Source organism: Crinia signifera, chromosome 3, assembly GCF_055691185.1.
Source record: "Crinia signifera chromosome 3, ASM5569118v1, whole genome shotgun sequence".
Classification (NCBI taxonomy): Eukaryota; Metazoa; Chordata; class Amphibia; order Anura; family Myobatrachidae; genus Crinia; species Crinia signifera.
The window spans coordinates 278,860,808-278,873,834 of NC_139219.1; the positions used below are offsets into that span (position 1 = coordinate 278,860,808).

At 44.9% G+C, this 13,027-nt stretch overlaps 1 protein-coding gene across 5 annotated transcripts in view; it reads right to left on the bottom strand.

Annotated features, from left to right (window-relative positions):
• Positions 1-12,582, bottom strand: part of PASK (PAS domain containing serine/threonine kinase) — a 68,467-nt gene extending 55,885 nt beyond the window's left edge. For 2 of the 5 annotated variants that reach the window (XM_083178188.1, XM_083178187.1), the window contains exons 1-3: positions 11,896-11,968; positions 8,515-8,679; positions 1,838-2,007 (exon numbers count right to left, since the gene is read on the bottom strand). In XM_083178188.1, coding sequence (XP_083034314.1) covers positions 1,838-2,007; positions 8,515-8,679; positions 11,896-11,905 — 345 coding nt within the window. In that variant the 5' untranslated portion in view covers positions 11,906-11,968. Of the gene's footprint in view, positions 1-1,837; positions 2,008-8,514; positions 8,680-11,743; positions 11,828-11,895; positions 11,969-12,329; positions 12,485-12,563 lie in introns of those variants that run through there. The other 3 variants (XM_083178191.1, XM_083178189.1, XM_083178190.1) reach the window with 3 other exon arrangements.
• Positions 12,583-13,027: the final 445 nt, after the last annotated feature.

Consider the following 13,027-nt stretch of genomic DNA (forward strand, 5'->3'; position numbering starts at 1 on the left):
AGCAGAACACATCTTAACAGAGAGCAATTGATTATGACTCATCTATCACTCATATCGCAGTACTAAAAATGAGATTAACATTATGAACACATACCCAGTGTCTTGATGGACAGGTTACATAGGGAAATACAGGGGGGAATTGCGTTGAACCAACCTTAAATTTTAGCGAATATTATTGCCAGCTGACCTTGGCCAAAGATGAAGAGGAGCATTCAGAATATATTAACCCATTCAGGCTCTTGTTAATCCACAGTGCTGTAGTTTGGCATGAACAATCCACCTCTCATTTTCCTATGTATGGCCACCCACATTCTGTACTATAAGGACATCTAGCAAATGGTCTGTTAGAGGTTTGACTCTTTCATGGTTAACATTTGGATAGCTGAGGAGAAACCCCAAAAAGTTGTTGATGTTAGGATGAGCACATATACAGTGTCCACGTCCTCCTATCTCAACATAGCCACCAAAAAAGTGAAAACCTCATGTCGACCATGTGACCTTCGACCATGCCCCCGTCGATCTAACACTTGCGTCTTTACTGTAGATCTAGACGCGGTCAACTATCTTAAGGCATCTAACTAGACAGATTAGGGTGGTTGACCATAACATGGTCGATCTAGACAGCGTCGATCCGCTATACCATAACCCTTTGGCCAAACCCCTGAAGTCTAGAAGTCACCATATGCCACATGTACTGGAGTCATGTGTTCTTCTAGACTTCAATATCAATCCACAGTTTTCGTTTCTGCAGCATGTTTATTTAAGGACTACAACAAACATTGGGGTAGATGTATGAAGCAGTGATAAGGGAGAAGTAACAAAGTGCCTGATACTTTATCACCGGCCAATCAGCTCCTAAATGTTAAGTTACAGGCTGGGTTTAAAAAGGAAGTCAGGAGCTGATTGGCAAGTGATAAAGTATCAGGCACGTTATCACTTCTCCATTATGCCTCCATCACAAAGTTTTTAAATCATCCAGTATCTCATTCACCCTAATGAAAAATATAATTAACAATTAAGGTCCCATATGGACTTGACCATTAATACATGCGATAGTATCACAATTTATCCATAGCTTGAGGAAAGATTCATCTCCTAGACAAGCTTGTCCTGGTGATAAGGATTTGTTGCAGTGCAAACAAAGGGATTTTATAGTGTACGATATTGTACAATGTATCAGTCATGGTCTGAGCCGACAATCATAATTGATCAAGCAGTAATTCTCCAGTTTGACTTAAGAAAATATTATAACAGGGTGCCTGATTTTCTGTAACAGCTTAGCTTTGTTGCCAGACCATAATAAAAAGCATACACAATGCAATGGTTACTGTATACAAATCCTTTTTATGCTAAGAATATAATTTTATTCAGAATTTAAAACATAATCAAAGCCTTCTAAAAGTAAATGGCGGCCATACACTACTGCGAAAAGTCCCAGCAGTGTATGGCCATCTGATCCCCCATGAGCTACCTCAGGACCTTCCCGGGCAGCAGGATCGCATGTGGTCCTTTTACGTGTGATGTATCGTATGCGATTCTATTCCCCGACGCCGGAAGGGGCTGAGTCGGAAGTCGGACGCGCAGCAGGTCCGACCTCTGACTTTGAGGTGCACAGGACATACACATGCGATTTGGCCCGATTTCTCGGCCCGGAATTGGGTGAAATCGGGCCAAAATCGCATTGTATATGGAGGCAGTTACTAGTTATGTTTTATTATTGAATAATTCCTAGAAACACAACATTCTATAATCTTTTGTCGATGTGGCGTAAAGTACCAGCAAGATCAAATATACATTGAAGGTTTTTTTGATGTACACTTTTTTTTTATTTTGATACCTGTGTGCTTTTAGTGTTTACAGTAAGCACGGCTCGGTTTGAACTGCGCACATATGACGGCAGACACTGGATGGTATCATCTGGGGTAGGTATACCACTGGCATATTCCAGAGGTGAGCGTAACATGTTGCTGGTAGCTGAAGAAAGACTGTATGAGCTCCAGTCCTCCCCTAAGGAAAAAAAATAATATAATAAATGATACAAGTATAATATGCAAATTGTAACTATGCCGCAGCCCATAGCACCAATGCAGACTTTTCTACTTATATATTAAGAAGAGTTTAAAGACTTAGGATCACTGCCAAGTCGTAGTAGCTAAGGTTTCTGCAACCCTAACACCAAAATCCTTATCATGACTCAAGAACATAATGTTGTAAATAATATTTTTCTTCAGAGAAGGAAGAAGTCCATAGGCCCTATGGCATAGGGAGTACATGGATGATGGGCATAGCCTCGAAAGACCCAAGTCTGGCCACCAAACAGTTTACAAAAATTGTTCCCAGTAGTCCCAGGCTTCTTTTCCGCTATATCTTGCCCCTAGCCTCTGGCAAGCCCATTAGATTAGTAAGCACACAGCAGGCGCAAGGAGAGGTAGAAGGAAAACTGGCGCACACACATACAGACTGACAAGTACAGGAGAACAAACAGAAGCCCGAATAGGCGTGGCAGACAGTTAAGCAAAGAGACCTGGCCAAGGTCTGCCAGGAAAAACACCAAGGGCAACTAAGGAAGGCACAACAATTTCATGATTGACCAATAGCACAAATCACAGCATCGATATTGAGGAAGGAATAATAATCAATAATTGTGGGATAGATTTATAGATACATTTAATAAAAGAAAAAAAAAATTCACAATAGGCATAAAAATCTCAACCTAATTTAGGCTTAACCTGATGAATTTTATCGTAAATGTAATGTGATCTCTCTTCGAGATGAAAACAGCAAAGTCACGTTCCTATAGTAACCTTACAGTACAGACACTGGCAGTAGGTAACATACAGATTGCACTAACATCGGTGGTCATGAAAGTGCTTGAACGTATGGTGCTGAACCACCTGAGAGTTGTTACAAATGCTCACCTCGACCCCCTGCAGTTTGCCTACCGAGCAAACAGAAGTGTCGAGGATGCAGTCAACCTAGGGCTGCACCACATTCTACAGCACCTGGACAGTCCAGGCACCTATGCAAGGATACTATTTGTTGATTTCAGCTCGGCATTCAACACGATCATCCCTCACATCCTGGAGCCAAAACTCCGTTCACTAGGAGTCCCAGAACCTACATGCTCCTGGATCACTGACTTCCTGACTGAAAGGAAGCAGGCGGTGAAAGCAGGCGCATTCATTTCAAACACATGCACAATTAGCACCGGTGCCCCTCAAGGATGTGTCCTCTCCCCCCTGCTCTTCTCCCTCTACACAAACGACTGCACCTCAGCAGAACAGTCAGTAAAAATTATAAAATTTGCAGACGACACAACGGTTATCGGCCTAATCATGGATGGAAACGAGTCGGCATACAGACGGGAGGTGGATCGGCTAACTAAATGGTGTAGCGGAAACAACCTTGACCTCAACCCCCTCAAAACGGTGGAGATGGTGGTGGACTTCAGAAGAAAACCAAATGCCATGCACCCACTCATAATATCTGACAGAGTAGTGTCGAGGGTCGACTCCTTCAAATTCCTAGGAACAAAGATTTCCTGCGACCTCAAATGGGGTCCCAACATCATTACAACTGTCAAGAAGGCTCAGCAGCGGTTATTCTTCCTGAGTCAACTCAAGAAATTCAACATCCCGCAGGAGCTGCTGCTCATCTTCTACACTGCCATAGTAGAGTCTGTCCTTTGCTCCTCGATCACAATCAGGTTCGGAGGAGCAAACGAGAATGACAGACGAAAGTTGCAAAGAGTGGTGAGGATGGCAGAAAAGATCATTGGGGCGGAGCTCCCCACTGTCCAAGAACTATACCTAGCCAGGGTCAATAAGCGTGCAGGAAAGATCTTGGCGGACAAGCTACACCCTGGCCACAACCTGTTTGAACCCCTTCCGTCAGGCAGACGTTTTAGGTCCATCCCAGCAAAGACGACAAGAACTACAGGTACAAAAGGCTTCTTCCCAATAGCTGTCCACCAACTAAACCGTATTGAACGTACCAAATACTAAATACTAACTCAAACTTTTCTAGATACATGTGAAATGTATGTGATGTATGTTTATGCCTCTCTTCCCACCCCCTTTGTGTTCCCTGATTGATGCTGCACTGTTACCACAAAAAATTCCAAGCATACGCAAGTATACCTGGCCAATAAAGATGATTCTGATTCTATCTCAGCAGTCTCGATATTCACAACGGATCTCATGTAATTAGTTCGTATTAAGTGATGGGATTCTCCTGATGGATGTGGAACCGAGACACAACGTTGGGCTAATCTTGTGCAAAAGGTCAAAAGATGAGAAAAAGTGCAGAGGTCTGGCACTTTGGGCCTATTCTAGTTCCCTCTTTCTGACAAAATCCTTCTTAGATGGACAAAACCATGTGCACTGCAGGGGGCAGATGTAACTTGTGCAGAGAGAATTAGATTTGGGTTGGGTTTTACTTCAAAGTGAGATTTAGATTGAAGTGTAAAAATAAAGCAGCCAGTATTTACCCTGCACAGAAACAAAATGACTCACCCAAATCTAACTCTCTCTGCACAGTTTACATCTGCCCCCCTGCAGTGCACATGGTTTTGTCCATCTAAGAAGGATTTTGTCAGAAAGAGTGAACAAGAATAAGGCCCTTTGTGCCGGACGCAATAGCCAGTCTTCAAAGTTAGCCAACATAAATCCACAGTGTCCAAATCAAATCAAAGAAAGGTTCGGTACTTGTTTCATAGCACAGCGCCCGCGATTTTGATTGCATTGCATTGATCGCGGCCAAAAAAAATTGGCCGCGATCTACGAGATTTTTACATTACAATCAATGTCAAATGGTCCCTGAGACCCAATTTTACATTAATTCCAATGTAAAAAGCCCCAAAAACACCAATTTTAATAGCAAACCCCCCCCCCCTCATGGTTGAAATGGCCCCCCCTTGTTAACGCTACCCCACTATTGATGCCAACCCGAAGCGTGGCGAGGGGCGGCGGTACGCGTCCTCCGACCTTTTCATACCCCCACTATCCACGTCGGCGTGGAGTTGATTTTATAAAGTGTGGCGAGCGCAGCGAGCCACCGCCCCCGAAGCGTGGAGAGCCCCGCGAGGGGATGCGCATAACTTCACAGGTATACGCGTCCCCTCGCTGCGCTCGCCACACTTTATAAAATCAACTCCACACCGACGTGGATAGTGGGGGTATGAAAAGGTCAGAGGTTCACGTCGATAGTGGGCGGGCGTTAACTATGGGGGGGCATTTCACATACTTCAAAACCAATAGGGGGCATATACAATGAGAAATTGGGCACATTGGCCCATTTCCCATTGTTCCATTTCCCATTGTTCCCTATGTAAAATCGCGTTGATCGCTTGCCATTATAATGGCACGCGATCAACGCGATTTTAACATTAAAAGCTCAGTTAACATTGAGCCCTATGTAAAATCGCGTCGGTCGCATCGCATGCCATTATAATGGCATGCGATGGACGCGATCAACGCAATTTTCTTATTGCCGGCAATAAAGCCTGGTAATTAAAAGAAAATCGCGTCCATCGCATACCTTAAGTTACCTCAACTTAAGGTATGCAATCAAGTATAACGGGCGCTGTGCTAGGAAACAAGTACCAAAGGTTCCATAAAGTCTCTGGAGAAACAAACGGTGGCTGCAGTGTATGGGATAGAAAAATTGTCATCAGGCTATAGTGCAATCGGTCTTTGAAAAAGCACAGAAAGTGGGAAGACCTGTACTTTAAAGAAGAAAACTTGAAGACCAGCTCCCAACTTGCCTAAACAAAAGAGAAGATCCTTGCAAGCCCCAAAAAACAGGGGCTAAACCCATGGAGGAACACCAGTCAAAGTAGGATTGCCAAACCTGCTAATAGATTCTAGCCGATGACCTTCCTTCCCTCCCTTTGCCCTCAGAATGGATGTCTCCAGAGCCACCCTGTCAAAGATAGACCTGTTCCACTGAGCACGCACGGAGCTAGAACCTCCAGCCAAGGAGGTTGCTGGGCGTGGGACAGAGCTTACTTCACTAGATTGAATATATTGAATGTGGTTGATTTTCAAATTGTGGGAATGCAGAAGCCCTACTGTTAATGGAAGGCAAGCTTCCAAAAGGAGCACAAGATTGTACTAATAGGGGAGAATGAATATGCCCCTACAACAGACGTGGGACACTATGATTTGGTTAAATAGCCGAAGGGCTGTGGACCTCATCCCAATGGATTGCAAACCAAAGAAAGAGTGGATGACTGTCTTGGATGTAGAAATAGGCATCCTGTATGTCCAATGATGCCATGAAGTCCCCTAGTTCCAACGACAGAATGATGGATCAAAGGGATTCCATGACAAAATAGAGAATGTGCAAGAATCTGTTTAGAACATTCAAATTAAGTATAAGTCGTAATGTGCCACCCGGCTTCCGGACCAGAAAGAGGTTGACATAAAACTCCATATCTTTAGATAGTGACTGTGGCACAAGAATGATGACCCTGGAGGCAACAGGAGAGCAAACAGACTCTTTGAGCACCTCTGCCTTCTCCGAATGGCCAGTGGAGAAGAACCACGTGAGAGTCCATTTCCAAGAGATCAATACATAACCTTGAGAGACAACATCTCTGACCCAAGCATCCTCCATAGTCTCCATCCAAATCAAAGCAAAAAAACAGAAGCCAGTCCCCTATGCTGGGATACCCTCGGAAGATGCCTGCCACATCATGCTGCAGGTTTGTCCTTGGAAGCCAGGCATCTTGTAGCCAAGCATTGTCTTGGAAGCCTTTTGATAAGGGACCCAGGAAATGATATAAAGCTTGCCCTCTAGCTATACCCTGTGGGGCGAAATTAACTAAAATTGGCATTTTAGCTCTCAAAAGCATGGATGAGGGCAGACATATTCCGAAAGCCTTAACGCCTTTTTAAAATTCGCTGTGCCCCTCTAGTAGTGGAGAAAGTCCTTCTGGCCACCGCCGTACCAGCAGTCACTTTAGATGCCACAATCCCAGAGTCTACAGAAGCCTCTACCATACCAGGACAAGAGCTGCTACTGCTGGTACCGGGACTGAGCCTATCTTCCAAATCCTGAGCCCAGCATCCAAATGCTTTAGCCACCTAGGCTAAAGGTAGAGAAGGATGACGGAGATCACTTGCATTAGAATAGGCCATTTTAAGAAAGGTCTCAAGCTTCTAATCCGTATAATCCTTGAGAGAAGACGCATCCGGAATAGACAGGACCAACAACCTGACCAAGAGAGATACATGAGTATATACAGCAGGAGGGAGTCTCCCACTTAGCCTGCTCCTTAGCTGGTAATGGATAAAAGGAAGATGCCTAGTGTGCTAAACCCAAGCTGAGCCAGGAATATGCCACTCCTTGTAAGCAGGGTTTGCTCTTAACTAATCCCCCTGCACCTGGCTTCTTCTCCTAGTGGCGGCGTGTGCAGATGGCCCACGGGGGAAAACACAGACCTGGTCGCTGATGCTGCCGCTACCAGAATTTGGTGTTGGAGCAGAGGTGAGGCTTCCAAATAGACACTTGACACTCAATTGTGAAAAACAAAAATGGAGACCATACAGACTCCTGACAAAGAAAAACGGTCTTGCCGGAGTATAGCTTAAGATGGAAGCTGCTAAAATTTTTTAACTGTTTGTTGCTTGAACCTTACGTCCCTGTGCCCCTAGTGGACAAGAAAGAAAATTCTCCACAGCGTTATATGGTTTAACAGAAAAGATTGTCATTCCAGTGAGACACAAAATTTATAACAAAATCCACTATTGGCTTAAATACAGAGAACACAAACATAAGAGTCAGATTGGGCTGGTTGGGGCAAAAACCTGAATGACAATTTTTCACAGTTTTCCAGCATTTCAAATCAAATGGTTAACTGTCATTTGCTCTCATCCATTACGAGGTTTTACTTTCAACCAGCCAGATCTGACAATATATCTGTAGATATATGGCCAGCTTAAGAAAATAAAACAAGGAAAAGGACTGACAGTTGATTACATGTTATAGCCATTGTTGGTTCTGTAAGGGAAGGAAAGGGGAAAAAAAAAACATAGCATACTCCCCCATGTAGGTTTGGTCTAGTAGTAGCATACACCAAAGTGGCAGAGTAGTCACTGTAGTCTAGACTTGTTCATATCACACTTGAAACACACTTTATTCATGGTACTTACAACACTAGAGGACATTTGAGGTTCTGGATACTTTTTGTAGTCTTCCAGTTATTTAAAATATGCTTTACTTCTAGTTATATTTGATTACATTGATTTTGTATTTTTTGGCTCTTTTAATGGTTTTGTTAAAGCCCCTCAGACCCCACTATATAAAAGACCCATAATCTTAATTAATTATTCATGCTGTATGTGGGTTCAGATTTACTCAGATTTCACAACAGCATCTTATTGTCTTTTCTGCCGTCACAGGTTTTGTACAGCCAACAAGAAAACTCTGGATAAATATGTGCGTGCACTGATTAGGCGCTTAAAACAGAGTAAATCCAAATCTGCAGTTGAAATATAGATGAAGTATTACCGGTCAGGCTTGTGGTATTCCAATGGCTCCTGGCACGCCCGCCATGTCTTCTTCTTCGTGGGCTGGGGAGCTGTGGAAAGGATTTGCTCAGCAGTGCAACACTCTGCAGTAAGGAATTGGGCGATTGCGGTGCGACTGAAGTTGCCATTTTGAAAACGATATATCCTAGATATAAAAAGAAAGATATTCAATCATTGCACTCTATTCTTGTTTCAACAAAAACACTTTTTTAAGACCATAATCTATCACAGAACAATCTTAGAACTCATTATGTGAGTACAGCTTGCCTAACAAACATATACAGGGTGTCCCATCATGATAGTACATATTTGATTTTTAATTTACAAGCATGCGGGTATTCGCCCATCTGAAATGTATTGTATTTCAAAGTCTGAATTTGTGAGTTAATGATAATGATAAAATGGAGACTGATAAACAACCAGCCAAGCAGCTCCTACCTGTTATGACTGGGTTTGAAAAATTACAGGTAGGAGCTGATTGGATGGTTGTTTATCACTTTTTGAACCTTGTTACATCTGCCCCATTAATCCTTAATGATATAGCTGAGCAGTGAAGCTCACATCCAAATGCTGACTAGTCCAGTCATCAATAGACCCACGCCCAAGTGAGACTAACTGCGCATGCTTCCACCAAGCAGAGAAGCGCTCAGAAATTTGACAGTGCCGAAACCTATACCTTCAAGGAACCAAGTCGCAGGCCTGCTGCAAGGCCCGCCAGCAGAAAACGAGGTAACCTTCTTTCAGGCATTAAGCATGGTCAGAATGAAAGCTAGGAGATCCCCCTGCATCTCAAGACAGCCCTCTCAACAAACATGCCGTTAAACGTAGACATTTTAAGTCTGGAAAGATGAAAGGGCCTTGCTTCAGATCCTCCCAAAGAGAAAGAGGTTACAGCTGATCTATTAGATGCCTCTGTATGTCCAAATGACAAGCCCGGCGGGGACAATCCAAGCCATCAACAGAACCTTGACACATTCTCTTTATGAATCAGGTGATAAGGAGTTAGACAAACTATTAATTCCAAGTAATCACCAGAGTGTCAACTGCCACCAGATCTCTTGTCGGTGAACAATATTCTGGTAGCTTATGATTCCGACGAGATGCCATCAGATCCACTGGTGGAAGGCCCTACCATTGGGATAACATGCGGAAGACTTTTGGATGTAGGGCCTATTCTCCTGGATCTACATCTTGCCAACTTATACAGTCGGGGTCCCAATGGTCAACCCCTGGCATGAATATTGCAGAGAGGGCGTTGGCATGCTCCTCTGCTCAAATCAGTATCCGACTAACTTCCCACATGGCTGCACGGCTCTTGGTGCAGCCCTGGCCACCGCGGTACCATTGTCTGAATGAACCCGTTGCAGAGCATAGAACAAGGCCCCCAGCTCCTGGATGTTTATAGATAGTCTTCTTGTGTTGACTCCAAAGGCCATGGAACTGAAATCTGCAAGTCACCGCTCCTCAGCCGCAAAAGCTTGCATCGGTAGTGAGAAGCGTCCAGTTCCACACTCCGAATCTCATTCCCACAAGTAGGTGCGATGATACCAGCCACCGAAAGAGAGATATTTTACTTAAAACTATGCACACAGAGCAGGGACGCGGTGTATTCCTAGTCATTTTAACCAGATGCCATACCCAGGTCTTGACCAGTGTTTTGATACTAATTATGGTGTTAAGCACCATGACCAGTAACACCTGACGACAGTACACTTGTCGACACCGGGTACAATACAAAAGCACATTACTTTATTAGACTGTTTAGATTATTGTTATTCACTGAATATATTACTTAGTGTGGTGCTAATATTTTCACTTTCCTTTTTTTACATATAGTTTCCCCTTCCTGAAGCAGCTGGCCCTAGTGATCCAGACAGATGGGAGGCAGGTTTGTTGCTGGGCAACAGGGAAGCCGTGAGTGGGTCCACCCACCGACATCCTCTCCCGGAAACAACATCACACGCCAGACACCTGGAGTGACTGAAAGGTGGAACAGGGACAGAAGAGAGGTGAAATGTTGCTGAGCAATGGGAATGCCACGAGCAGGACCTCCCACTGACTTCCTCCCCCGGAAACCGCATCACACGCCGGCCACCCGAACAGGTCCTGAATGCACACCTCTTATACCCCATTCACACCAGCCTAAATTCCCGGGTTGAGTCCGGGAACAAGCCGTTACTAGCGCTGGTGTGAAAGGTTCCTGGGACAAAATCCCAGGCTAATTTCAACCCTGCTAGGTAGCAGGGTTGTTCCCGGGTTCAACCCGGGGACCTGGCTGGTGTGAAAGGTGTAGGGTATACTTGCCCGGGTTGCCGGGTCCTGTCCGACGGGAATTAATGCAGGCGGCGGGCGCAAATGAAGGGACAGCCGGTGGATGATGATGACGCAGCTCTCCGGCGGCAGTGAGGGTGCCGGAGAGCTGCGTCATCTTCATCCGCCGCCTGTCCCGTCATTTGCGCCGCCGCCTGTGTGGATCCCTGGCCTGTGCGGAGGACCAGCAACCGGGGTGAGTATTCTCCCCACCTCCGCCGCCATCCCGCCGAGTGCCCGACGCCATCCCGCCTCCTCCCCACCTCCTGCCGGCCTCCTTCCCGCACCAGAAAATGCAGGGACATTTCTGGTGTGAATGGGTCAAAACCCGGGAATGTCCCTGCTTGTCCCGGGAACTGAATTCCCGGGTTTGTCCCTGTATTTCTGGTGTGAATGGGGTATTACTAAAGTATTTAAGGCAATACCTATTGTTATTGCACCCCTGTGACTGGACATGCCGCTGAAGAGGATCCTGAAGGACGCCATGGAACACTGTGGACGTCGGGGGACCATCAGGGCACCAGGTAAGTATGGAAAAAAAAATATTTTCCAAAATCTGAAAAAATCCTTATCCAAAATGCTCCTAGTCCCGAGCGTTTCGGATAAGGGATACTCAACCTGTATATAAAAACTTGCCTACTCCAGGGAATAATATTGTAAAGGGAGGTGGGGCTACAATGACGAGATTGCGTCTCCACACATCCCGCATTGCCTCTTCCATGCCCCCTCCTGTGTGACTATCTGCCCCCTTTTAATATCATCCAGCATGCAGTCTTAACATTTCCAGTATCACATGGTGCCATTTCCAATCTCAAACATAGGTCCAGACCTGGCACTCTTAAATGACCCATATATATGTTTAGTGCTTTGCTTCTATATTAGTTATAAGAAATACTCACTGTTATTGTGTGTCCGTCCCCCCACACACACAGTCAGTGTGCAAAGCTAGTGTAATCTTCAGCATCTTGGGGACACATATGCACATCAGTTACTGCATTATGTACTAGGCTGCCAATAATAATACAAAGCTGTATACTACAGTAATGCATACCTCCCAACATGCCCCTCTCCAGGAGGGACACAATGCTCTGTTTCTGTACTTCCCTTTAATTTGTGATTGCCGTCACCTGCTTTGAACAGGTTAACTGATAAGAAAGGTGCTTCCACACGTTATGGCAATCCTAAATTAAGACAGAAGTCCAGGAACAGAGCATTGTGTCCCTCCTGGAGAGGGTCATGTTGGGAGGTATGGTAATGTCAATGCCCCAGGTAAGCAATGCATGTTGTAGGAGCAGAACATGGGCAAGCAATGTGCATGATCAGACAAAGAACTGGGCTGTCACTACTGACAAAGCAGCAACATGCAGCGCTCTCCATACAACCCCAGCCAGCGCCTGCGGCTGCCCCCTACACACAGGTGCTACTGTCCTCCCCCCCACACTAATCACAACAGCAGCAGCCCATACACAGCAGCACATTACTCACACGGGTCCCTTGTTATTATGTCATCCTCCTTCCCACACAGACACTGATTCAGCGGAAAAGGCGGGACTCAGTCATTTGAACAAGACGCCCAATCAGAGACCCAAGTCAGTTGATCGTTAGGCGTATATGCCAATAAACGAGCTTAAAATGTTGCCGGGGAAGGGACACGCCTCCATTAAGACAGAAAAGAGCGGGCCAGCGGTTGCTAGGGACGCGAGCAGCAGATTTGTTTACCTCTCAGTTCTGCTGCAGCAGCCCTGTATTCTAGCAGTACCTAGTACAGAGCACGGAGGGGCGTGTGCGCGACTAGCTGGCCTGGCTAGTGGCTGGCTTACAGCTCAATAATAAGCTTCCATTACGTGGTCCAAAGAAAATAAAAAATATTATAATTTGTACATTATAGACACTATGCATGAATGACTCATCCCACAGTTCTGAATTAATTACATATCCCATTTTATTAAATTTACAGTTCTGCAATAATTATATAATCATCTGTTCTATGAAAGTGTATAAATAGAGAGAGATTATGGGGCACACTTTTTTCATTTGCAATGCAATCTGGGCATGATATTAGCATCAAGAATCACATTGCAGAATGGACTGTTATGGTGCATAATTGTACACCCGCAGGGTTCCAGAGCCCATCCTGGTGATGTGATATTGATAAGTGTCCAATTTGGGGGATACTAAATATT